The 26,147-nt window shown below is 37.0% G+C and overlaps 4 protein-coding genes and 1 non-coding gene across 9 annotated transcripts; 3 read left to right on the forward strand and 2 right to left on the reverse strand.

Moving 5' to 3' along the window:
- Positions 1 to 10,274: 10,274 nt before the first annotated feature.
- Positions 10,275 to 19,187, forward strand: RIP4 (ROP interactive partner 2). 3 transcript variants are annotated; one of them, XM_086599897.1, is made up of 3 exons: positions 10,275 to 10,492; positions 11,142 to 11,205; positions 17,803 to 19,187. In XM_086599897.1, the coding sequence occupies exons 2-3, from the start codon at positions 11,192 to 11,194 to the stop codon at positions 18,962 to 18,964; spliced, it is 1,176 nt and encodes a 391-aa protein (XP_086456023.1). In that variant the 5' UTR covers positions 10,275 to 10,492; positions 11,142 to 11,191; the 3' UTR covers positions 18,965 to 19,187. The 3 variants fall into 3 exon arrangements, with proteins under 3 accessions (XP_086456023.1, XP_086456022.1, XP_086456024.1); XM_086599896.1 differs by having other exon boundaries at positions 10,276 to 10,488; XM_086599898.1 differs by lacking the exon at positions 10,275 to 10,492 and adding an exon at positions 10,946 to 10,995.
- TRNAA-UGC (transfer RNA alanine (anticodon UGC)) lies at positions 10,722 to 10,794 on the reverse strand. The gene has a single exon. It is a non-coding gene; the product is annotated as a tRNA-Ala (tRNA).
- Positions 19,188 to 19,677: 490 nt separating the features above from the next.
- LOC147507184 (uncharacterized) lies at positions 19,678 to 21,760 on the forward strand. 3 transcript variants are annotated; one of them, XM_086599901.1, is made up of 4 exons: positions 19,678 to 19,823; positions 20,152 to 20,340; positions 20,575 to 20,722; positions 21,535 to 21,760. In XM_086599901.1, the coding sequence occupies exons 2-3, from the start codon at positions 20,179 to 20,181 to the stop codon at positions 20,719 to 20,721; spliced, it is 309 nt and encodes a 102-aa protein (XP_086456027.1). In that variant the 5' UTR covers positions 19,678 to 19,823; positions 20,152 to 20,178; the 3' UTR covers position 20,722; positions 21,535 to 21,760. The 3 variants fall into 3 exon arrangements, with proteins under 3 accessions (XP_086456027.1, XP_086456028.1, XP_086456029.1); XM_086599902.1 differs by having other exon boundaries at positions 19,694 to 19,823; positions 20,128 to 20,340; XM_086599903.1 differs by having other exon boundaries at positions 19,740 to 19,823; positions 20,166 to 20,340.
- A 131-nt stretch (positions 21,761 to 21,891) lies between these two features.
- LOC147507185 (Integrase-type DNA-binding superfamily protein) lies at positions 21,892 to 23,868 on the forward strand. The gene has a single exon (XM_086599900.1). The coding sequence runs from the start codon at positions 22,658 to 22,660 to the stop codon at positions 23,216 to 23,218; it is 561 nt and encodes a 186-aa protein (XP_086456026.1). The 5' UTR covers positions 21,892 to 22,657; the 3' UTR covers positions 23,219 to 23,868.
- A 162-nt stretch (positions 23,869 to 24,030) lies between these two features.
- Positions 24,031 to 25,983, reverse strand: LOC147507186 (PPR superfamily protein). Its single transcript, XM_086599894.1, has one exon. It carries the CDS (start codon positions 25,981 to 25,983, stop codon positions 24,175 to 24,177), a length of 1,809 nt encoding a protein of 602 aa, XP_086456020.1. The 3' UTR covers positions 24,031 to 24,174.
- Positions 25,984 to 26,147: the final 164 nt, after the last annotated feature.

Raw genomic sequence — 26,147 nt, forward strand, 5'->3', positions numbered from 1 at the left:
TGGCTTACAATATGCCTATTAATTAGGTTAGGCCAATAATATTGGGGGCGACTACACTACATGGTCCAGCACAAAAAAACCATCCGAAGTCGGTTGGCTGGTGTAGAGAGAGAAAACAGGAGAGAGGAGATAGAAAAAGAGTTTGACTTCTTATTTTATTTCTACTAATCAATCACAGTCAATTTCGGACGTTTATTTTTGTGCTGGGCCATGCGTTTTAGTTCTATCCAATGATATTCACTTAAATAGACCTCCAATGGATATCAGAGAGATCTTCTATGGATAGGTATTGAGTGTTAATTTGTCTTCACTATTTAGAATTTCGGCAAAAACCATTCAAAGTAGAAGCAAACATAGAGGCATCAAGTGTTTAGCCGCATTGGGCGATAGTGAGAATGTCATGTGGGATTTTTATTTTTGGGACAACTCTTACCACTTTTTTAGGCAAAACAAAGTTTTAATAATTAAAAAAACTAATTCGGAATCCATTTTTAACATGGGTCACTATTAACTACGACACTTGATGCCTCCACCACCTAGAAATGCTATTAGAAATTAACCTTATTTCTATTAAAACTTTTAATTCGGAAATCTTAGAGATTGTTCACAAAGTGTTTGTGAAGAAGGCCATATTTTGGGCTCCGCCTTATCGTTGAGCGGCCCTAATGATAAATTACTGTGACGCCATGTAAGAAAACATGATCGAAATCATCAGTGTGTCAGGGTGTATAGATGTTCGTATAGCTCAACAGAAAGCACTTGAAGAATTGACAAACATTATATTAATTTTACTAGTGTGTGGTGAAGTTGCTCGAAGAGAATGGAATATTTATCATATGAATGTATCTTACGTAACAATAAGCTCATACGTGTTTGTTTTTACATTTGGTGCAATATGATTTATATAAAACTCAACAAATAAAATACACCTGAAATTTTCCTGAACAGTATTTTCATCTCAATAATAGCCTGTCATATATCCCAATTCCCAAGTATCAAGTATTCAAGTGGACAACAATTTCATGGCGAATATAGACGAGTAGCAACTTCTTGTTTTTTGGTGTTTTTGTGTTTTTATGTTAATGTTGTTGTTGTGATTGTTTCGACGACAATGTTCTTGTTTTTGTTCTTCTTCGTTAACGGCTACTGCTGTCATTCTCATTCTATATGCTCAAATCCGCCTAACAAGAGGGGATCATGGTCATTGGGCTTTCCATATAAGATGGGGGGAGGGGGAGAACCTATGCTCAAATCCGCCTAACAAGAGGGAACCATAGTCATTGGGCTTTTCCATATAATATGGAAGGGGGGAAGGGAAGGAGACGATGATGGCAGTATCAGTATCTAGAAAATTAGTCTGGAGGAGTTAGTTATAAATATTTAGTAGTCCTAATATTCCTCTTAAACTTTTTTAGAATTTAATACCCCAATTTGACTAGAATATAGAACTGACACCTGTTATCCAATTTTACCATGAATAGACGAAAATATCTTCACTTATAAACCAGCATAACCGACTAACTACCCAGGGGGTCATTTTTGCTGCAATGTTTGCCAAGCTTAGTTTGCTTCCCACCCAGTTAAAAATCTCCACGTGACAATAATTACGGACCACAAAACTCATCCCGTTTCTCCTCCCCCAAAAAGTTGACTTTGTGAATTCTTAGTAGTGTACTATTGGGGGCCCACTACTAGTGCTACTACTATTATTACTGTACTGTTCTTGCAAAAATAGACAAAACTAAAACAATCCGGAGTAAGGCAAAATAAATAAAGACAGTTAAACAAAATATGTTTTTAGTTTTTAATTTTTTATCAGTTGAATGAATTAGTAGAGATACAGAACGTAGAAAATTTTGGAGGAAAATTGTGAGTGGGCGATTTCATTTTGTATTGTTGGAACAGAGTAAAAAATATCGCGATATATTGTGAAATATCACGATAAATATTGAGATTTAAATCAAAGATACATAAATATTGCGATAAGTTTAGAGATATATACAACTGCAAATATCGGCGATATTTATGATATTTTAATATATATTGCGATATTTGTGATATTTTGTTTAGATAATAATTTTTTATTTAATATTTACCATTATATTTTAAATAAATATAAATGATATATCGTGATATATCAATAAATATCTACAATATTTACGATATTTTAGATATTTTAGATATATCTACGATATTTGCATATCAAACAATGTAAAATATCTCCAAAGAGAGGGATATATCCACGATACATATCAAGAAATTGAGTATCGATAAACACCCATATCCTGATATTTTATACTATGGTTGGAACTAGGGGTGTCAACAGTCCGGTTCTGGTCCGGTTCTTAGTGTTGTAAGAACCAAGAACCATTTAATTTTACAGTTTCTTCGGTTATGGTTCAGGTTCTTTACGGTTATTAAAATTGTGGAACCATATCCGTAACCATTGGTTCCTAGTGGGTATTCCCGGTTTCGGTTCTTCATTTCGGTTCTTCATTTCGGTTTACCATCTTTTCATTTGAGTTTGATATGAAAAATGAAAAGATGGTAAACCGAAATGAAATACCGAATGAAAAATGAAATACCGAATGAAATGAAATGAAATGAAATACCGGATGAAAAATGAAAAGATGGTAAACCGAAATGAAGAACCGAAACCGGGAATACCCACTAGGAACCAATGGTTACGGATATGGTTCCACAATTTTAATAACCAGAAAGAACCCTCGAACCATAACCAAGAAATCAGAAATTAAATGGTTCTTGGTTCTTACAACACTAAGAACCGGACCAGAACCGGACTGTTGACACCCCTAGTTCCAACCATAGTATAAAATATCAGGATATGGGTGTTTATCGATACTCAATTTCTTGATATGTATCGTGGATATATCCCTCTCTTTGGAGATATTTTACATTGTTTGATATGCAAATATCGTAGATATATCTAAAATATCTAAAATATCGTAAATATTGTAGATATTTATTGATATATCACGATATATCATTTATATTTATTTAAAATATAATGGTAAATATTAAATAAAATTATTATCTAAACAAAATATCGTCAAATATCGCAATATATATTAAAATATCATAAATATCGCCGATATTTGCAGTTGTATATATCTCTAAACTTATCGCAATATTTATGTATCTTTGATTTAAATCTCAATATTTATCGTGATATTTCACAATATATCGCGATATTTTTTACTCTGTTCCAACAATACAAAATGAAATCGCCCACTCACAATTTTCCTCCAAAATTTTCTACGTTCTGTATCTCTACTAATTCATTCAACTGATAAAAAATTAAAAACTAAAAACATATTTTGTTTAACTGTCTTTATTTATTTTGCCTTACTCCGGATTGTTTTAGTTTTGTCTATTTTTGCAAGAACAGTACAGTAATAATAGTAGTAGCACTAGTAGTGGGCCCCCAATAGTACACTACTAAGAATTCACAAAGTCAACTTTTTGGGGGAGGAGAAACGGGATGAGTTTTGTGGTCCGTAATTATTGTCACGTGGAGATTTTTAACTGGGTGGGAAGCAAACTAAGCTTGGCAAACATTGCAGCAAAAATGACCCCAACTACCCAGTAGTGGGATGCAAAACAAAAATTTGATTTTCACACAAAAAAAGAAACTGAATCAATATTTTTAGATATGAAAAGTTACTCAATTTAAATAACTAAATTCTCGAGAAAATTAAGTTTGTTAGAGATCAAAAATGAAGAAGACGTCAATTGCGAATCGCGATCAAAGGTATGTAATAAATTTGTTTCCAATTTTAACAAATTTTAATATTATCATATATAGAAATTTATTAATTAGTGAATTCAACGTATAGCAATTAGCATCTTCCATTAATTTCTCATTTATTTCCAAAATCAGAATTCATATTTTCAAAAATATTTTCAAAAACGTAGATATTTCACTCACTTTCCTTATAAAACTTTTATTTGATTGGTTAGCATTAACTGTCATTGTGAAAAAAAAAAAAAAAAAAAAAAAAAAAACTGAATTGTTTATAAGCATTACTTACATTGTAATTAGTAAATAAAGGTTTCAATTTGTTTTAGGAATGCGTATGCCAACTTTTTGAAATGTGAATTCTCTGGCAACATTTAAAAATGTAAAATCACTTCATTGGTCATACATTTCAAAATGCAAATTCATTTTGTATTTCATTTTAGCAGTGCAGATGGGGAAAACTCTGACTCAGATTTTGAAGATGATCCAAAACATAAAGTTCAGAAGGAGATTCCAAAACCAGTTGAAGAAGATACAAAAAGTAGCTCATTTGGAGAATGTCGATGCAATCTCAAGGGACTATACGACTTAATCAATGGGATCCGGGACAAAATCAATGAGCACTACTTGTACTTATTTAGAGGTACACCTTTTGGGAGTTTCTTCATGTTGTTCTACGAAAAAAGATCCGATAGGGACTCTATCGTGACCAAAACAGCAAGCGGCATAATCTCTGTTATAGGAACATACTCTTATGAGGAAGATGCCTTTAGAATTGGTGATAAACTCTTGAAACTATCGGAGAAAGATATTGCATTAACGTTTGGGCTACCACTAGAAGGAAAAATGGTATAAGATTTCCCAAGGAACACATACAAAGCGCTAAAGAGTGATATCTATTTGAGGAATTTTGAGGGGGAAGGAGTCTTACAGAAATCTGTTGTGGTAGATGCAATAAAGAACTCATTAATTAGACGCGATATGTATGCATTGGGAGATTTTGTAAAACTAGTTATAATGTACATGGCTGCAACCATCTTCTTCCCAAGTGCTGTAGGGACATTAGCAAGCTCATTTATCCAACACGTTGATGATTTTGATACCATTAAGGGCATCTGCATTTTAAAATATATAAATTTATAACATGGTGCATCTGCATTTTAGTAGTCTTAAGACTCCTCTTGAATTTTTTTAGAATTTAATACTCCAATTTGACCAGAATATGGAATTGACCACATGTTACCCAACTTTACCAGGAATAGACGAAAATATCTTCACTTGGAAACAAGCATAACGACTATCTATCCAGTAACGTAGTGGGATGCAAAACAAAAATTTGAATTTCACACAAAAATTTCACTTATAACCACCCGCCTTTACATTTAAAAATGCATATAATGAAAAAACTAAAAATATTATGCCTCCAATATTTTGTGGAGGTCTTTGACACTAGTCGTTAAGTCTAAACCCTAAACCACTAGACACTAAACCCAAAATCTTTATAAACTAGACCCTAAGCCCAAACCCTAAACCTTAAGACACTAAATCTTAACCCCTATAAACTAGACCCTAAGCCTAAACCCTAAACCTTAAGACACTAAACCCTAACCCCTATATCCTAAATTTCTAAACATTAAACCCTAAACCAACCCGTTGTATTTAATAGTAGTTAATCAAACCCACAAAATAAATAATCAAATATATTATGTATCTGCATTTTAAAATGCGTGGTGTGTATGCATTTAAAAATGTATAAGTTTATAACGTGGTGCATCTGCATTTTAAAATATATAAATTTATAACATGGTGCATCTGCATTTTAAAATGTACAAGTTTATAACGTGGTGCATCTGCATTTTAAAATGTTAAGTTTTTTTTTGTTTTTTCCCTATGAAAAACGGTTAAAGGGTAAAAAGAGAAGACGGTTTTTTTTTGAAAAAAGAAGTTTCGCAGGCAGTCTCGAGTCATATCCCCAAATTCTAAAAGATTTTAAAAAATAACGACTTTTAGCAATGAAAATAACCAAAATGGTATTAAAACCAAAAATAATACTTCCGGGTCTTTAAAAGTAATTTTATTTTTGAAGCAGTTCTATAGCCTAATTTCTTGTATCAGTATCATAGTATAAAATATCAGGATATGGGTATTTATCGATATTTAATTTCTGGATATGTATCGTGGATATATCCTCCTCTTTGGAGATATTTGACATGAGTCCGAATTTGTGGACAGACTTGTCCACAAACAGCACATTCCCATTGGTTAAATCCATTTTCGGTCAGTTACACAGTGTTTTTGGGCAACCACTCCACCAATCGAATCGAGATCCCGCGTGGACGAAAACGCTTTGCTTGTCCACAAATTTATTCTGTATTTGACATTGTTTCACATGCAAATATCGTGGATATATCCAAAATATCGACAAATATTGTAGATATTTTTTGATATATCATGATATATTATTTATATTTATTTGAAATATAATGGTAAATATTAAATAAAAGTGTTATATACACAAAATATCGTCAAATATCTCCAAATATCACAAATATCGCAAATATCATCAAAATATCACCGATATTTATAATAGTATATATCTCTGGACATATCGTGATATTTATATATCTGAAATCTGAAATCTAGATAGATATCTTCAAATATTGCGATATATCGGGATATTTTGTACTATGGGCAGTATAATGTAAGTGATGGTGAGTAGGTCTAGTTCAATATTTGTTGAGTTCAAATAAGAGCAAGTCCAATAAAGAGTTATATAGGCTGTTAAAGTCAAATATAGCACCCAACAAAAGTGTCATTCCAATGGAACTGCTAAAAAATCCAGCCAAAGTTAAGTTTTCGCTAGCAGTTGCTATAATAAATTTGGGAGACGGACGACATAGTTTTTACCGTCCGTGTGTTAAATTTCAACAGACAATACAAACTGTACCAACCGTTCAAAAAAAATTCAACTTAAATTATAAAATAATAGACAGATAGCAAAAATTACAACGGCTGTATCCATTTAGCACTTCAAACAGAAAACACAATTGGATAGGTTTTTTTATTTTGGGATGCCAAATTTAGTTTTGCAAGCCAAAAAAAAAGTAAAAATCCTGTGTAGCAAGTAGCAACTTTTGGCTCTCCATTTGACTTGCTCTAAGGCTAACTCCAATGGTTTGGTGCACCAAAACACCAAACCACAATAACACAGTAGATACAGTTAGTGGGATAGCGAAATCAAATCCAATGGTTTATTTTTCCAGCCGCCAGTGACAATGGCGTCCAACACAAAATATTAAATATCGGTTAAAAAAAAACCAAGCTTTTTTGTACGCCATCACCAGTGGCGGGCAAGAAATAAAAAAAAAAAAAAAAACCAAACTTTTTTGTACGCCATCACCAGTGGCGTGTAGTTATTTATCTTCCAATATTACCCTTTAAAAAAAAAACCCCCCAGAACACAAAAAAAAAAAAACTAAAAAACCAAGTTTTTGTACGCCATCACCAGTGGCGTGTAGTTATTTATCTCCCAAAAAAAACCCCCCAAGAACACAAAAAGAAAAAAAAAAAAAAATCACTCTCTCTCACTAAAAAAAAAATCGCTCTCACTCTCACCGTTCAACACTTCCGCGGGCACTCTCACTCTCACCGTTCAACACTTCCCACAAAAATGGCTTGAAAAAGAGGGAGGCAAAAAAACTGCAGCAGGTAATTCTACAAGCTTGTTTATAGTACTCTTGTGCTTGAAATCCCTTTGTTTTTTTTTTTTTTTATAGTTGTTTTAATTCTCCAAGTTAAAAAACAATTTCACTCTTCAGAAACGTCAAGTTACCAATTCAAGCATAAGGTTTCACAAATAACTTTTCAAAATAAACCTGGAATTTGGTAGCCTCGACTAACCTGGAATTTGGTAAAATTTAAAAGAATGGGTTCGCGGTTCAATCTTTTCAAGTAACATGGTTAATTGTAAGGACTTTCTTCAATGCAGTTGAAACATAGCCAAAGTATTTGCATTGAATTCAGTTGCAGACTTGCAGAGTCCCGCCTCTCAAAACTCTTTATAAGTCGCAGTGCCGACTAGCAAAGTCGGTAAAACTTTTTGGTGATGATACCAGAGGTCCGGGGCTCGAATCCCGCCAAAGATCAAAGAGTTCTTGATCTCATTTAAAACAAAGGCTTACCAAACAAAAAAAAAAACTCTTTTCGCTCTCTCTTGCTTGTCAACCTCCTAATGAGAGAAATGGTAAGTACTCATTTCGTATCTCTCGTTGATGGTGTTTGGTTTCACAATCAGAAAGGGTAGGCGGTAATAGCTTACTTAATGTTTTAATTTTTATTCACCGCTTTGGTTCGGCAAGGTAAGTTTCCCCGCTAAAATGTAGTACTAATGACAAAACAAAGATTGGCTAAACGGTTTTGCTTCTTTGATAATATGTGATACCGAGTGTATGGATGTTTGTCATCAAAATAAAATAGTTTGGCAAGATCAAGTGTTCAAGTGTGATCAAATGTGAGTCACACTAATCTTTTGGTTGAGAGTCCACCACTTGCAAATAAAATGGGTCTCAAGTGGTAGGGTATAATATCATATGTATACCGTTTTACTACTTTGGGATGATTCGAGCTAGTCACATTGTACTTAACCATTCATAATCAAGTGTTGGCAAAAATGATTCTATGTGATGTGTTATAGTGGTGAAACTTTGTTATTCTTTGCAAAGATAAATCTCGATTTTATACCTATGTTATGAAAATGTAGTAAATTTTTTATGCAATATAATTCCAAATGCACGCTTAGTTACAATAATCTTGTTGATGCATGTGGTTATGGGGAATGTTTTTATTGCAAGACTTTATTAGTTTGTGATATTTTTATTGTTAGTTAATAGTATTGGCTTTGCGAAGGTATTCAGTACAATCTTATAGGAATCTAAGTGCTATAGTATGTACAATCAGTCATCTTTATGTGATAGCCGAAATGTTCAATCTCTAAGAGCTTCAATTGTTATTTATCAATATTTCACTTTGATGTTGTTCTCTCAATTTTGCTTTTATAATTTCACTTTCTTATCATACACAATTATGCTTTTATAATTTGGTTAGATTTTCGTTAATTTATAATGATGTGTTATAAAACCATGGCAGGTTTCAATTGATGTGCTACAAGTTTTTGTGGGACAATTTAGTCACTAATAACTTCCCTGCAAGCCAGTTCTTCAAGCAGTTTGACTTGGATTCTCAATACATATTAGCGAGTTGCTCCTTCATTTGAAGCCAAGGTTAGAAACACATTGTCTAAGTCTCAGCAATACGATTGTGTGTTGATATACGTAGAATACTATAGTGTGGTCTAGTTTTGTGTCATACCATTAAACGAACAAGATGGCATGGGGGGAACACCTGATTCTGAAATGCAAAGACCTGGTCATCAAAAAGACCGGATTGTGGAAGAGACAAATCAAAACAAAAAAAAAAGTTGATAGTCAAAATGAAACTTCTCTCAAAGAATTAACGCGACAATCTCAACGGGCGATAGAGGCCATTGAGGCAGCAACTGACCGTGGGAAAAAATTCTATGAAAGTGAAGCATTTAATCCTTCAAGGATTAAACTTGCAGAAAAAAAAGAATTCCGTGAGACATTGGCATGGGAAAAGGAGATCATGAGCACAAATACATCGACTATGACACCTCAAGAAAAAGAATGGTACAAAAACGCAAAGAAACAAATTTTGAAAGACCAACTCTTCGCAATTCACGGACTCCTTCAAGAAATTTGCACTTTGAAGAATACGGAGAAAGCGATTGATTAATTTGATTAAGATTTTAAATGTTTCGTACGTATTTGATGTATTTTTAATGTATTTCCTTTTAATTTGTTGTTTTTTTTATTTTCAATAAATGTTTTATTTAAATAATTAATTAAGTTGTTGCAAATCGGAATAAATTTAATCTTAAAATTGAAATTATAACAAAGAGATACAAATAAATCAAAAAAATTTAAAAGGGTAGGATAGAATGGTAATTGCATAAATTAAGTTATTAAAAAAACGAAAAAAAAAAGAATCAATTCTAACCGCCATTGGGAGTGGCGGGTGGAAAATCATAATTGAATTCTGGACGCCATTGTGAGTGGCGTGTAAGTTATTATTTGAATTAATTCACATTCCTACCCGCCACTGGCTACGGCGTGCAAGACTAATTTGGATTTTTTTGATTGCCCGCCATTGGCAATGGCGTACAGAGCATACGCTATAACGTTAAAATTGACTGCAAAAATAGAGAAATTTATGAAGATAGCGTTGGCGGTATAACGTTTTAACGTACCATTGGATCACATTTTACGTTAAATTTGATGTTTTGCAGCACCATTGGAGTTAGCCTAAGCAAGTTTCAAGTATTGGCGACTTTTGGGATTTTGTGAAAGGTCGAAAGATCTAATCTCAAGAAAAAAAAAGGCCTTTTCTTCTGATATAAAATTTACTTGTTGTCTTCTAGCTAAGATTCGTCTCTGTTCCCACACACGTTCAAATGTTCAACTTTAATTCAAAATCCTACTCTACTTCAAAAACATAACGCCTACACTCCCACTCTGCATTAAATACTAGTTCACTCTTTCCACTTCACAACTTTTCAAGTCTCTCTTTTCTTCACTATCATGGAGATTTCATACTTTTCCTAAGAGATCGAAAGTGATTGTAGTAGCATATATCTTTTAGAAATCTCAGTTGTAAGTATGATTTTCTCCCACACTCTACTTGTTTTATTTTTCATTTCTGTCTACTTCAACTTCAAGTAAGAAGCCCGTTCTTCACTAGCCTCAAAATCATATCCATGTTTTCACTATGATTTCTACTTTCTGTATGGGCTACGATTACAACTCTTAAAGTTGATGCATCCAATGCTACTCCATGTTTCCAGTTTTTGAATCATTTTTTGTTTTGAATCAAAAGCCAAAATTAGTGGAGATGCAGGGGATCGAACCCTGTACCTCCCGCATGCAAAGCGGGCGCTCTACCATTTGAGCTACATCCCCGTTTCTATTTTGCATTTGGAATCAGTCCTTCAACTTAACACTTCGATTGCATGGATGCTGCTCTATCAAGATTTGCATTTAAATATTTTGTTCAAAAGAGAGGTGGATTAGACGCCTAGACATCTGTATAGTTTAGCTTGCCATTTGTAGATTACTCTAGTGCAAAGGATGCAAGGGGCATTTGTGTCTGTAGATTAATGTGTGAGTGTTCCATTTTTTGATTGAGAAATGAGAACATGCCCGTCTTTTGAGGAGGCTTAAAGTATACAAATATCCAAAAAAGCAAATAGTATGTTAACTTTTGTCCTTCTTTTCTAACTCTTGTCTTTTTTTACTGTTTTATGCAGACTTTCACAGTCTCTGGTTTGTTTTTCTTGGTTAGAGCATAGAAGAACAAATGCCAAGAACAAGGTATGCAAAGCTGAGTCTCATTCAATTAATATACCAACCATAATTTGTCATGTGGGCATGTGGCACAGTGTCAATTAACTCACCACTCTATGTAGTGAACTAGTGGACTAGTGATGTGTGGTCCTGGCTTGCTTAATGGGCCCCCAATTCAAACATCACTGTATTATTTGATTTATTTCTTAAAATCTACAAGGAGTGAAATTTATGACTTGTTTCTGTATGTGTTTACTACTTTAGCCCAATGCCCATTAAGGAAAGTGCTATATCCTTATACAGCCATTTGAATTCAAATTTGTGCCATATGGCAAGTTGTTGGTTTTTCTTTTTCCCATTCTGCTTACAATCTTAAATTCGACTTTCTGCTTAGAACTGTAAAAGGTACTGTATAGGAGTTGGGATGTAGTAGCTAGAGACTTGGAGTCTTAGAGACCTGGCCATTTAATGAAATGGTCAGTGAAGAGTGGGGACAGAATGTCTTTTACCCATTTGATAACTAGGATAAAAGAAAATGAACTAGAGGGTGTTTGAAAAATATGGTAATATTCCACATATGATCTAATGAGTAATGGCACAACTCATAATGACCCAAGTTGTATACCAAATAGAAAACAAAGCATTAATTTTTCCTATCCAGATTGGTTGAAACAAGAGATGAAGGTTCTTTATCAATAATGTGAGTCCCACTTTAGATCTATTTGTTCCCATGATTTCTACAATTTCCTTGGCATGGATCTGAAATCCAGAAATAATTAATTTTACAGTTGTGACAAAAACTAAACTTTAGGCAGTATCTTGAAACGGGCGGGCGTCCAAATATGTTAGATCCCCTCATTCAAGTCATTTTTTAAACGTGTTTCGAGGCGATATGAGGGGCTCTTATTGTTTTTTTGGATCAGTAATTCTATTCTTACCTACTTATTATACATACTAATTGGTGATTGTTGATTTGTATTGAGATACACGCGTGTATTCCAGTGCAAATAATGTTATGTAAGACGGGTGTAAAAGTGCTGTTTTGGGATTGCTTACCAGATTGGAAGTACTTTTTGCAAACATACACCTTTTGTACTACCTACTTTCTTGGAAGAGGCTGTAAATGATTTGCCGAATTGCATCATGGTTACCAAAGATAAAGTTAAAACATGCACTTGTTGCACTTAAAATAATGTTTCTTGCCTCTGTGTCGTTTAATTTGTTTTTAAGTTAGATGGACGCAAGAAAGTCTTCTAAATGATGGTTTAGAAACAGGAAATTTATTAGAACTAATGGGTTTTTATACCGTTTCAAGACTCATGACTACAAAACATATAGCTTCTGTTAAACATTATATGGCCTGAGGGTCTGAGACAGGCTCCACGATAGTGGCATGAGAATTTTGATGACACAGGACTTGACTTGCAATATCATACACAGGGTGTGTGGTGTTAATCTATGATTCAAAAAATGAAAAGCCAGTGATTTAATATTTATGGTAAGTTAAAAGCCAAGGAGTATTACTTGTGTTGTGAATAATTAACTGCGGAAACAACGTTCTGCTCAATACCCAAATCATCTAGAAGACCTCGAAGCCATAGTGCCTCTTTCAACACCTCTGCCCCATATATCTGCCTCGGTAGTAGATAGAGCAATCAGAAATTTGTAGCAAGATGACCTCCAACTAACCGGTGCACCATGCATCATAAACACATAACCAAGAAAGTCGATCGTCGTCTATCTAGATCACCTGCATAATCGAGAATCCACAAACCCATCGACATAACAAGTGCCTCCACCATAAGCTAATCCCACATCCAAAGTACCCTTCAAGTACCTTAGTACCCATTTCATCGCTTCCCCAATGCCGCTTCCCGATTTGCCATATACCGCCACAACACTAACTTTGCGTGAAATGTCCGCGTGTGCACACCATAGCATACATCAAACTACTACCCGGCACTTGCATAAAGGAACATTAGCCATATGCTTTTGTTCCTCCAATCGAACTAGGAGAGAACTTAGTCGAAAGCCTAAAATGCCCAAATAAAGGAGTAGAAACCGACTTTGCATTCTCCATACCAAATCGAAATTACTTTCTCAATGTATTTCTTCCGAGATACAACTATCCGTCGCTTCTTCCTATCTCTCAATCTCCATGCTCAAGATCTTCTTGGCTCCACCTAAGTCTTTCATCTCAAACTTCGAGCTAAGTTGAGATTTCAACTTGTCTATCTCCACCATGCTTTTGGAAGCAATAAGCATGTCATCCACATAAAGCGGGGAGATAGATGAAGTCATTACCACGAAGCCTTCTAAAGTAGACCACACGGTCATACTTACCCGGGTGTACTCATGTTTATCATGAATGTGTCAAAGCATTGTACCATTGCACTGGCGATTGCTTTAACCCGTCATGATGACCGATTCAATTTGCATACATAATCTTCTTTCAAAGAACGCGACAAACCCTTCAGGTTGTCTCATATAGATCTCTTCTTCCAAGTCCCCATGCAAGAAAGCGGTTTTCACATCAAGTTGCTTAACTCCCAAAATAGTGAGCAACTAAACTTAATAACACACGAATGGACGTATGTTTGACCACCGGGAAAAATACCTCATCAGTAGTCAACTCCTTCCTTCGTGAAAAACCCTTGCTACCACTCTTTGCCTTGTACCCGATCTTGTCGGACTTCGGGGAAGGACCTCTTTCTTTTCTCAACACCCATTTATCGCCGATAGTCCTTTTGCCGCTTTGGCAATAAAACTAGGTCCCATGTGTGATTTTTATCAAGAGATTCCATCTCTGCTTGCATATAAATACCAACCAATCTCTCAGTAATGAGCATCTCTAATGCTTCCTCGAAGCTATCCGCTCATCATCTTCGATATTCAAAAGTCGCATATGCCACTAAATCCACGACCATAGTGTTTCACCGAACTTCGTGCCCATACTTGTGCACTTCTTTAACTTGTCTCTCGTGGCTGTGGTCACCCCGGCTACAAGTTCGCGGATGCTCTTGCTCTTCTTCCCGTTCTTTGTGTGGTTCCATGATTTGGTACCTCATCATGATCTAACCGGTCATCCTGCCGTCGGACAACTCAAGCTCGGTAGCTTGAACTTCTATAGACTTCGCCATTACGCCCATTTACTTCCGGAACTGCTTCGAAAGATAACACGGAAGTCTCATCAAAAGTAACATCTCTGTGACCGGAACTTGTGGGCTTCTAGACACCACAATCGTATCCCTTTACCCCATTTGCGAAAGCTAAGAATATGGCCTTCTTAGCTCTGGGATCTAGCTTCATTGTCCCTCACATGGTAGTAAGTCATCGATCCAAACACTTCGCAAATATACTATAATCACCCGGTTACGACCACACCTCATAAAGGTGTCCCGCAATCTATAGTTTGTAATCGGTGACCTATCAGACAGTAACATGCCATGGACCGTGCATCCGCCTAATACTCTTTTGGCCTGGGGGACCGCATTGATAATAAACATCTTGCTCTTTCAAGCAAAGTTCTATTCATCCTCTCCCATTCCATTCTGGCGTATGGCGTGCCCTCCGGTGTCGGTGTCGCAATTCCACCGTTAGCATTTAACTCCTGGAAAGGTCCATAGGTATACTCGATTACCATTGTCGGACCGTAATGTCTTTACCTTCCTATCCGTGCGATTCTCAACCCTCGCTTCCCACTTCTTAAATGTCTCAAACACTTCATCTTTCGATTTCATCATATACACCCACACATAAATAGAGTATGATCATCAATGAATGAATGACATAATAAGCGGTTACCTCCTTGAAGCCCCCCGGAGGGTCCCCAAACATCTGTATGCACATAATCAAGGATGCTTTGTTTTTGTCGTGTGCTTGCTTGACTTGAACTCTGACTGCTTTCGCTTTCATAGGACGCAATGCTCCGCACGAACCCCATACTTGGCTTCTTCAAGTTCTTCAAGAACCCTCGCTTGCATAACTTCGGACAAACCCTTTTTTCTCATATGCCCTAAAACGATATGCCACATCTTAGTGCACTTTCGGAATCATTACTACATGCCACCGCTACATCGCCATCACCGTACTACCAATCGAGTATACAAGGTTCCATATTTTTGACCGCCATAACAACCAAGAGCCATGAACAATATTTAGGACTCCACCTTCGCCATCACAAACTTGTGGCCTTTGGAATCCAAGGTACCAAGAGAAATAAGACTTTTCTTTAGCTCGGGAACATGTCTCACATCGGTTAGAGTCCTCACTACACCATCATACATCTTGACCGTATAGTTCCAATTCCTACCGCCTTACAAGCAACGCCATTACCCATTAAAATGAACCGCCATCAATGCTTTCATAAAGAAGTAAACCACTTTCTATTCGGGCACATATGATAGGAACATCCCGGAATCAAGAATCCACCTCTCCGGTCATATAGTTTTTGTGGACACAGAGATCTAACTCATCCTCTTCAGAGCACGAAGCATAATTTGCCTCAAAATTTTGCCTTACCTTTCTTCGACCCATCTCTTTGTTCTCTTTCTTGGGTGAGGACAATTACTTCTGCGTAATGTCCTTTTTTCATTTACGCAATTAGAAGATCGCACATGTTTTAAAGGCTTTTTGACTTGGACCTAGAATTATCATTACTTGAATAATTACGTTCGGATCAATTTCCTCTTTGCCACTAGCCCCGACTTGCATCAATGCTATTCTCTACACGTGTCTTCTTCATCAACTCATAAGAAAGAAGTGCACTCGAACTTCATCAAGATCGACGACTTCTCGTTCATGAATGTAGTCATTAGATGCTCATAACTTTTCGGCAAGGGAGAATATCAAACATGCCGCTTGATCCTCATCATCCATCTTCATACCAACATTCAAATAATCCGCTAGACGTCGACGAACTCACTAACGTGCTCTCTTGCATCGTTGAACCATCGACCATCATGTACCGAGCATAAAGACGCTTCTTAAGGTACATCTTGTTCGTCATGCTCTTTGTCATATACATAGACTCTAGTTTGAGCCAAATACCGGCGGTATTTTCTCCCATCACACTATACATGACCTCATTAGCAAGACATAACCGGATTGATGAACAAGCCCAAGATCGAACTCTTCCCAATCATCATCATCAAGCCATACTTTCCGCTTAGATTTAATCCCCTTCAGGCCTTCAGGCAAACCTTGTTGGATAAGGATGTCCTTTACTTGGACTTGCCAAATCCCAAAAGTTATTCTTCCCATTAAACTTCTACTTCAAACCTTGCGTTTGACATCTTGGGAGCCATCTTTCAAGTTACACACAATAACCCAAAAGAAACAATTTCACCTCGAATTTAATCGAACACCTTGTCTACACAAATTTTTAGTACTAAACTCAAAATCCTAGTCGTTATACCTACGCCCGATACCAATTGTTGTGAATAATTAATCTGCGGAAACAACGTTACCCACACCAAACGGATCAATCCTACACAAAGATTGATCTTTCTCGATAGACAAGACTTCAACACCCTCCGGGCAATATCCCAACACTTCTCAATATCAAATAACAAACATATGAAATAAAACAATCAATGTAAAGAAGAACAAACCACAAGACGAGATATATATATCGTGGTTCGACGCACTTGCCTACTTCCACACCGCGAAGTTCCAAGCTTTACTAGATGTCCTGAAGAATGGCGACACAAGTCTCTCTCTAATTCACTCACAAAGAATGAACACTCAACTCACAAAGAATTGTTCTCTTGTAATCACTCTCTTTCTTGGTTTTGGAAAAGTTAGGTTTTCCAAAAAACTGATTTTGTTTTTATACCAAAAAACCAAAAATCGCGGTTACTGTAGCGAGGCCCGCAAAAAAAACTGAAGGCCGCCGGCGCCGCTCTCTCTGGCCTGGCGCTACAGTATTAAAGCCATGAGCGGGCGCCGCTTCTTTGAAAATGGCGCTTAAAACATCGGAGTGGAGTGAAGTCGCGGTTCACTCGGCCTTGGCCTCGACCGTGAGAAACAGAATTTTCTCTACAACTTGGCTGTACATTGATGATATACTTATGTTTAGGATATATATTGCTTGTGCCTAAAATGTGATTTCCAGTCTTCAACTTTGATATGCAAATTTGCTTGAAACTGATGCCAGTGTGTAATGAAACTGAGGGGCAATGATAGTAACCATGACATCAGTGACATGGTATTTCAATAGTTCATTATAGTAGCTGAGATGGTAATAAAAGAAAGCTGGCAACTTCTCCTGTTGCATTTTTCTTTTTTTTTAACCATGTTGCAAGGCTTTTTGGTTTTCATTCTTTATACTCGGCTAGGTGCCTAGGCAACATACTGGAACTAGTTGAGCGGGCATAAGCAGTTAAAAACAATATACTGTATTGTGAATTTGTTTAGGGTAAACAATGACTGTAATAATGGTGAAATGCTTGAGCCGTTGAAAATTGTGCGGGAGAAAATTGTTCTCTCAAGCCATTAACTGTTAGCTTACAAGTTCAAGTACAGTGCGTCATTTATCTTTTTTTACCGTTTGTTCATCTGCATGTTAGTATAGTTGGATTATACACAGTTGGATATATGAAATGTTGTTTACTTTGCTGCCAGGGAAAGAGTTTCAGATGTGCCTCAAAGGCAATCTTCTAAGGTTCCATTTCAGGTGAGGACATCAGGTTCCGATTCTGATCCACTCCATCAACGACCAATAGTTGATCGCAGCAGCCCTAAGCTAGGTGATCGTCGCTCACCACGAGGTTCCCCAGCTGATTCATTACAACAGAAGAAACTCGGGACACGAGTTGCAGATTTGGAATCCCAACTGGGCCAGGCACAAGAAGAGCTTAAGAAACTGAAAGACCAGTTAGCTTCTACTGAAGCTGCCAAAAGGGAAGCTCAAGAAGAACTTGAGAAAAACAAAAAGGAGCCAGTTATTCCTGAAAGTGAAGATGGGCAGGATCCTACTGCTCCACCGCCACCTCCGCCTCCACAAGTCCAAGAGAATAGTCATGGGAATGACAGCAGTGTAACTGATACCTATGATGAAAACTCAGGCGAAACTGATGTTTTTGAAGTTCCAATGCCAACTGTGCTAGATAAGACTATGACGCAAGAGAGCAACACAAATGAGCAAGAGGATAATGAAACGAAATCAGTAGAGAAATCTTCTGAACAGTTACTTCCGGAGGAAGAGAAGCCATCAGTGGAAGATATGGTTTTACTTAAGGATGAGATAAATTTGCTGAAAGGCAAGTTAGAAGAGAGGGATAAGGAGGTAGGTGAGCTTCAGGCAGAGAACTTGAGTCTGAATACAAAGGTAAATGAAATGGAAGCTGAGGTCACATCAGCAAGAGTCAAGGAGGAGGAAAGTGAACTAAAGCTGAGTCAATCAGGAGTGGAGCTGGAAACAAGCAAAGTAAATGTAGCACGCCTGAAGCAGGAGCTTGAAACCATGGGAACTGCAAAAGAAACTTTAGAGTCAGAGATGAAGACGCTGAGGGTTCAGACAGATCAGTGGAGGAAGGCAGCTGATGCCGCTGCAGCCGTGTTATCTGGTGGAATGGATATGAATGGGAAATATGCTGGGAGGTGTGGGTCTATGGACAAACATATTGTAAGTGGTGGTGTGTTCGAGTTGGCTGGTGCATACAGTGGATATGAAGGGTCGCCTCTAATGCACGACGATTTAGATGATAGGTATGGAAATACCAAAAGGAAGGGATCTGGTATTAGGATGTTTGGAGATCTTTGGAAAAAGAAAGGTCAGAAATAGGAGCTAAACTCTCCCATCTAGTCCTCCTTATTTTGTCAGAAGTAGGAGCTAGCTAGGCTCTCCTTTGTATTTTGCTTCTTTTGTATGACTGCTCCTTTTAGCTTCTTGTGCTGTAATATCTCGTTAAACAGCTTATGTATGTGCTATCTAATTTGGTATGTTCGAGTAGCTCCTGCTGCTGTTAACATTCCAATTGCTGTTTATCATAGTCTTTGCTGCTCAACATTTTTTAGTAGACTAATCTGCATTCCCATTAGTAAGATGAGTCAGACTATTCGACTAGTTACCTGCTAATTGTAAAGAATAAACAAGAAATAAGGCTCACCGCTCAGTCACTCACCTCATAAAAACAGTAGTAGGACCAAAGCTAATCAAGTGAACGGAGCGAACGTTTTAGGCTGAGGGGATATGTGGACAAAAAATTATTTGGTTGGTTTTTGTCTGTCCTCATTCCACTGGGCCGAGAGAGGGTATGAGAGGGGATGTGGACAAAAAATTATTTTGTTGGTTTTTGTCTGTCCTCATTCCACGTTCTGGGCCGAGAGAGGGTACGTGGACAAAAAGTCATTTGGTTGGTTTCTGTCTATTCTCATTCTTCGTCCCTCTCCTCTCCGTCTCCACACCTCTCAATTTCTCCCTCTCCCTCTCCGCTCACGCCGCCCCCACTGCATAGGAATATACTATTTATAAATGTTTGGGCCGAAGCCCAAAATATAGATAAAGTTAGTAGGACCAACCAAAGCCCACAATATTTAATTATCCAATCAGTAATAAACCCTGGACACTCATGACTCGTCCTCTTTTCCAAAACCCCTTCTCCCCCCAGGCTCTTCCTTCGTTCGGAATTTCGTATTTTCCGGTAAGTTCAAAATTTTTGACGATATATTCTGTCCAACAAGTTTTGACTATTTCTTCTTATATACAAAAAAAAAAAAATCATTCTTTTAAGCATTTATTATCAACAAATTTTTAGCGTTTGGGTTGATTGTTATTATATGCGTTTAGTTGTTTGACAAAATGCCCATAAGAGGACTTTGGAGTTTGTCAAATGTACTGCAATGACTATGTAGGAGCTTTTTGGTTGGCATTGTGTTAATGTTCACATTCCTAGGTTTCTCTTGCTTGCTATTGATAAGTATCTATATTTTTACTTGTCAAAAAAGAGTAAAGTAGATTTTTTTTTGGAGGTTTGAAACTCAAGAGATTAATAAGCAATGAAGCCGGTGGTGGGAATGGTGGTCTCAAATAAGATGCAAAAATCAGTAGTGGTGGCTGTTGATAGACTCTTCCATCACAAAATGTACAATCGTTATGTAAAAAGAACCAGCAAGTTCATGGCCCATGATGAGAGAAACGAGTGCAATATTGGTGATCGGGTATGTCTTTTATCCTACTTCCCTATTCAAGCATTCATAATCTTTTATAATCTCTAAATAACGATTATGAATACTGTGACTTGATGTTGTTATATGAAAATTGTTTATCGGGAAATTGTTGCTCATATGAAAATGAATGTTGATGTTGTTATATACTTATATTGTAATACAGACTGTTAGACACTATATGTAAATGAAAGTGATTTGGATTTGTCTGTCCAACTTGTGTTCCAGGTTAGATTGGATCCTTCAAGGCCATTAAGCAAAAGGAAAAATTGGATTGTGGCAGAAATCCTAAAGAAAGCACGTATCTATGTTCCACCAGCTGCTCGTGTCGCTGATTCAAACACCCAAACTGGAGTAGCTTCTGGTTCTTCTTAAGGTTAATATATACCGTATACTTTCTTGTAAACACTCACTATTTTTTCCACATTCTTTGGTTCCACTTAAATACACTGTCAATCGTCTCAGGGTCCAAGAAGTTAATACTGTATTGATTCATATGAAACTTTTGCAGCTAGATGGGAAGATATTATGTATAGAGAGTCTTGAGTAGGGTGGTTGGTTTACTTTTGGGTTGTTTTTATATGTCCTTTGTAATGGTAGGTTATCTCGACCTACGTTTTCTTTGATATAATACAATTTAACTTTTACCGAGAAAAAAAAAAATCATATGAAACTTTTGGTTCGATTTCTATTTTATAAGGATTTCTTGAAGTAATTTGGTTCCTTCTTCTACTATAATTATGTCTCACACTTTTCAGTTTCTTTTATGTTAATGCTCTGTAATTTGTCTGAACCTTTCTGGTTTCGTGGAGTATCTTTTATTTATATCTCGCATGAACCATAATGCCATATATCGTTGTGAATGAGAAAGTCGAGTCTTACCATGCATAGGCAGTTTTAACCAACATTAAGTCATCCATTTTTTTTCCTGTCGAACTTCCAAATAGATACTTCATACTTCATAATGTTATTCAGACCATAGTTCTATTAGAAGAATATGTACTCTTATTTCCTTTCCTTCTTTCTTCAGTTATATGTGATTGGTGCATTATATCCTTATTCCATGGCGTGTTTTCCATCCAATACGAGATATTCATAATAACAAATGGAAATTCACAATTATACCCATCTTTAATTGAATGCTTTATGTGACTGCTGTTTTACTGGGTTTTTTTGTTTGCTCTCCAGGTAAAGCCATCCTGATATATATGATTCATGTATTCATCGATAAGACTAGAAGCAATTAGGATGTTGGCGGGATTAACATCATTTCTTAGCCAGGTAAGTGATGGAGAAAAATATGTTCTGTAGTCTTGGTTTGTACTTTTGTTTGCAAGGAAGGACATGTCAAAGAATCTATTCATAAAAAATTATTATGTCATCCTTTTATTTGATGGGCACTTTTTTCTTAGCATTCTTTGTCTCTTCTTTTGATGAGCCCAATATTTGCATGTTTTTGGCCTACAGAATGGTAACAAATTCACCTTCACAATAATCATGTAGGGACTGATTATTTCAACAAAAACGTGATGTCATGACATAGGTTTTGAAGTAATTCAGGTAGGTAGTCCTCATGCTACCAAGATGTGACCTAAGTTGTCCTTGCCGTCTACTGTAGTAGGCTGTAGGCCTCACTAATGCGATGATGTACAAATAAACATCAGCTGCAGAACAAATAGCAAGGTTTTCGTTGATAGTTGCTTATCCAGAGTAAAATTATTAGCAATCACAAACATGCAAAGCCATTGTAAAATTGAAAAGTGGAGAAAAACAAGAGTTAATCAGAGCCAGCCTGCATTTTTGTCCAATATTGATTTTATGTGTGATTTTTCCTTAAATGTGAGTTTAGACATGTAGTGCAAATTAGAGTTTTAGATTTTGGTGAAAAATTTTAAACGTGACATCAGTCTAGTTTTCCAAATAAGAAGTACAAGTGGTGAGAACAACTCATTCATGGCTGGCTACTCACCATTCATTGTAATTGGAGTAAAGGAACTACACTCCAATAGCTGCATTAATATCTGTTGGCCACGCAGACTAGGCGACAGTTACCTAAATTGCCAAGTGCAGACTTCAGTATCACGTGCCACCGTCAATTAGTCTCCACGTGTGAGTTATCAGGCACGTGAGCCGCATTACTTATCTCTAGGCATTAGATAAACTCAACCTGATTTGCTCTTAAATACCCCGTTCTCCACCTTCCTCCAAACATCTCCGTCCCATCGGTCCCACCTCACCCGACCAAAACTTGCCTGCTCACAAATTAGGTTCTGTGATACTCTTTTTAGCTCTTTCCATCCAAAACTGGAAAATGGGTTCTCCGTCAAACAAGGCAAAAGCTGGCAAGCGAGGAAAAACCCTCGGGCCCTTCAAAGGTGTCCGAATGAGAACATGGGGAAGATGGGTTTCAGAGATACGAGTACCACAGAGCAAAGAACGAATTTGGTTAGGTTCTTATGACACTGCAGAGATGGCTGCTCGTGCCTATGATGCAGCACTCTACTGCCTACGGGGTTCAAAAGGAAAATTTAATTTTCCCGACGACGAACGCCCAGAGATACCTGGTGATTCACTGAACCCACCATCCACAACAGAAATAAAGGCAGTTGCTGCAAGGTTTGCATCACCTGATTGCATGTCAGTAGAGCCCTCAACACCTGCATTTACTGCTGTGAACCCTCCTAAGGTGGTGGATAGGGGATATGAAGTTGAAAACACGTTTGATGTTTGTGAATCGTTTTGTGGATCTGGTGTTATGAATCATGATACATTTTTTGCAGACAGTTTCCTGTTGGATGAGCCATTCACGCTTGACCCTGATTCCATATGGTCTGCACTAGAGGAAACAACAAATTTCAGTGACAGTCTATGAAACTTAGTGCAAGATTAGTGCATGGTTAAAGTAGAAAGAATATGTTCCATCTCATAAATATATCTTAAAGTAGTATGTGTTTACTGTAATCGTTGTACATGGTATGAAATTATATGATTTATGGTAAAGATCTTGAGAAGCATAAAACTGTAGTTCTTATGGTAAAAATGACAAGTGTCTTTCTAGGAAACAAGGTAAAAAAATACAGAATCCAAGTTGCTAACGGGTGCTCCTGGACATCAATTTGCTACGTGGATGTAGATGTTATTTGTAGTATATGTTGTTTGCTCAAATGGAAGAACGTGTTCAATTGCATGGCAGAAGCGTTTAATTATGTTGACTAAAGCGTTTAATTATGGCAGAATCCAACCCGGTGAAATCGGTTGAGTGGCTTTTCTTAAAATATTATCTGAACGCAGATTCATAGGGGGAGAAATATGATGCTCTTGAGGACCAGAGTTCTTGATGAATTCCTGCTTCTGTTAAACATGAAATATATCCAAATTTCTCTCTGCTGGTAATCTGCATCGTAAAATGTAGATTATGGTGCTCAGAAAGTTAAGCTATGTTGTTTAAAAGTGTTTTCTCCTTGTGTAAGGGTTTTCTTTACATTTATTTCTATATATGTTAGTAAGCTGTTGGTTTGATGATCTCATGGAAGATTAGGTAAAGTTAGGTTGAACGCTGACATTGTTGTACTTTTATCCTTATGTTCTTTTACTAATCTGATAATCAGTATATTTATCATAGATATAATTGCAGTAACAATTTATAATGACCGGTAAAGCCGTCTACATTATACAATTAAGGGGCACTGAAGAAATTAACTCTGAATAAGCAAGAAAGGTCCTATAGATTCATACTGAGTAAATAAATACTGTTAGAGAATCATGAGCTAATATGCAAGTATCCAACAGAAAGTACTGTTCTTTCTGTTGAATGCCATTTCTTCTTATTCAACAACAAAATTCAGGCTCTAGTTGACTGTATCCAGAGCTTTTCGTCAGGCCCCTCTTTCTCATGACTTTTTGGACTTCTTCAGCGCCATACCAGTCACCGTTTTCTGCATATACCATTCGTGATAACATATAGCTTGCTGGGTTGTCTGGTTCAGAAGCAATAAGGCGATGAACCAACTGCTTTGCCACATCCAGTCTACCATGGGTCTTGCATGCTGATACCAAACTGCTCCAAATGGCAGGACTTGGTTTATAGGGCATGCCTGTGATGATCGTATATGCATTTTCAACATTTCCAGAACGTCCTAGAAGATCAATATAGCAAGCATAATGCTCTAGTGTGAGATCTATCCTGTTATCCTGTTGGATTTGTTCAAAGAGCTTGCATGCCTGTTCTATGAATCCCCCATGGCTGCATGCTGATAAAATAGCAAGGAACGTGATATTGTCAGGTTCAATATCTTCCTCTAGCATCTGATTAAAGAGTTGCAGAGCTTCTGCACTGTAACCATATAGGCCATGAGCACGAATTAGAGCACTCCAAGATACTGAATCTCTTATTGGAATCTCTTTGAAAATCTGGTGTGAAGCATTTAGGTGACCACATTTGGCATACATGTCTATGAGAGAATTCCCAACGTAAGTGTCCGAACCAAAACCAGTTTTCAAGATGTATCCATGGACTGCTCGCCCATGGTTTACTGAGTGTGGAATGATGATTGCCAGCAGAGTTATGGAGTTAGGATTGATCCCCTCCATACGCATTTGATTGAAAAGTTTAATTGCATTCGCGCTGTCTCCATTCTTTGAATAGCTTCCAATCATAGAACTCCACATCACAACATCTCGTCTCTGTGATGTTTCAAAAATAAGGGTAGCAGCACCTTGTGTTCCCTCACATTTGCAGTACATGTCTATTAATGCTGCCGCAAGTCTAGATTCTGACTCACAGTGGCTACGGATTGCATACCCATGAATCTGTTTCCCATGTTTTAGATAACTTAATTCAGCACAAGCTGGTAAAACTGCAATTAGCGTCACGCGGTTTGGTCTGAATCCTTCAACAAGCATTGCGCGAAACAAATCAAGTGAAATACTGTAACGCTCATTTGTGGTGCATCCTGTAATCATCGCTGTCCATGAAACTTCATTCCTTTGTTTCATGCATTCAAATATTTGATAACCTGCCTTCGAGTCGAAACACTTTGAGTACATGTCTATGAGAGCTGTGGATGTGAATGTGCACTGATTGATTTCTCCATTACTAACAGCACGAGCATGTATTTCTTTCCCTAATCTCAAATTTCCAGTTCGACCACAAACTGAGAGAATACTGGCAATCAACTCAGGTTTCGGATGAATACTGTAGGAACACATTTGCTTGAACTTTGTTATAGCTTCTGTGACATACCCATTCTGGACATAACAGGTTATGATTGAGTTCCATGTAACCATGTCCCTTACAGGCATTGCATCAAACAATTGAGATGCTGTTTCGGTGCTCGAACACTTAGCATACATACTGATAAGCGAGTTTGCTATAACGATATCTAATACTGAACCAGTTTTCAGGACCATGCAGTGTAGTTGAATTCCAAAATGCAGGAACTGAGCTGTAGAACAGGCTTTGATAACTGAGGGGAGTATGAAATGTTTTTCATGGAATTGACATGGATGGACTTCTTTTCTGTAGAATTCAAGTGCCTGCTGAAACAATCCCTTTGAGACCAAGTTTTGGACTTCACTAATAGCCACTGATAGTGTAGAACTAGCATTTGATATAAAACGATTTATTTGCTGATTCATTGTCACACTAGATTTGAGAAACTTTTTGTTTGTTTGGAACCCTGTAACAATTGTCAATCCTGCTTCATTTATCTGGACCTAAACATATTAGACTCAGAAGGGGGTGTGCTTCATTGTTCAGTATACTAGATAATTGTAAGCAGTGGGGGCGTGAGCGGAGGTGG

The sequence above is a fragment of the Coptis chinensis genome, chromosome 3 (assembly GCF_015680905.1).
Source record: "Coptis chinensis isolate HL-2020 chromosome 3, ASM1568090v1, whole genome shotgun sequence".
NCBI lineage: Eukaryota > Viridiplantae > Streptophyta > Magnoliopsida > Ranunculales > Ranunculaceae > Coptis > Coptis chinensis.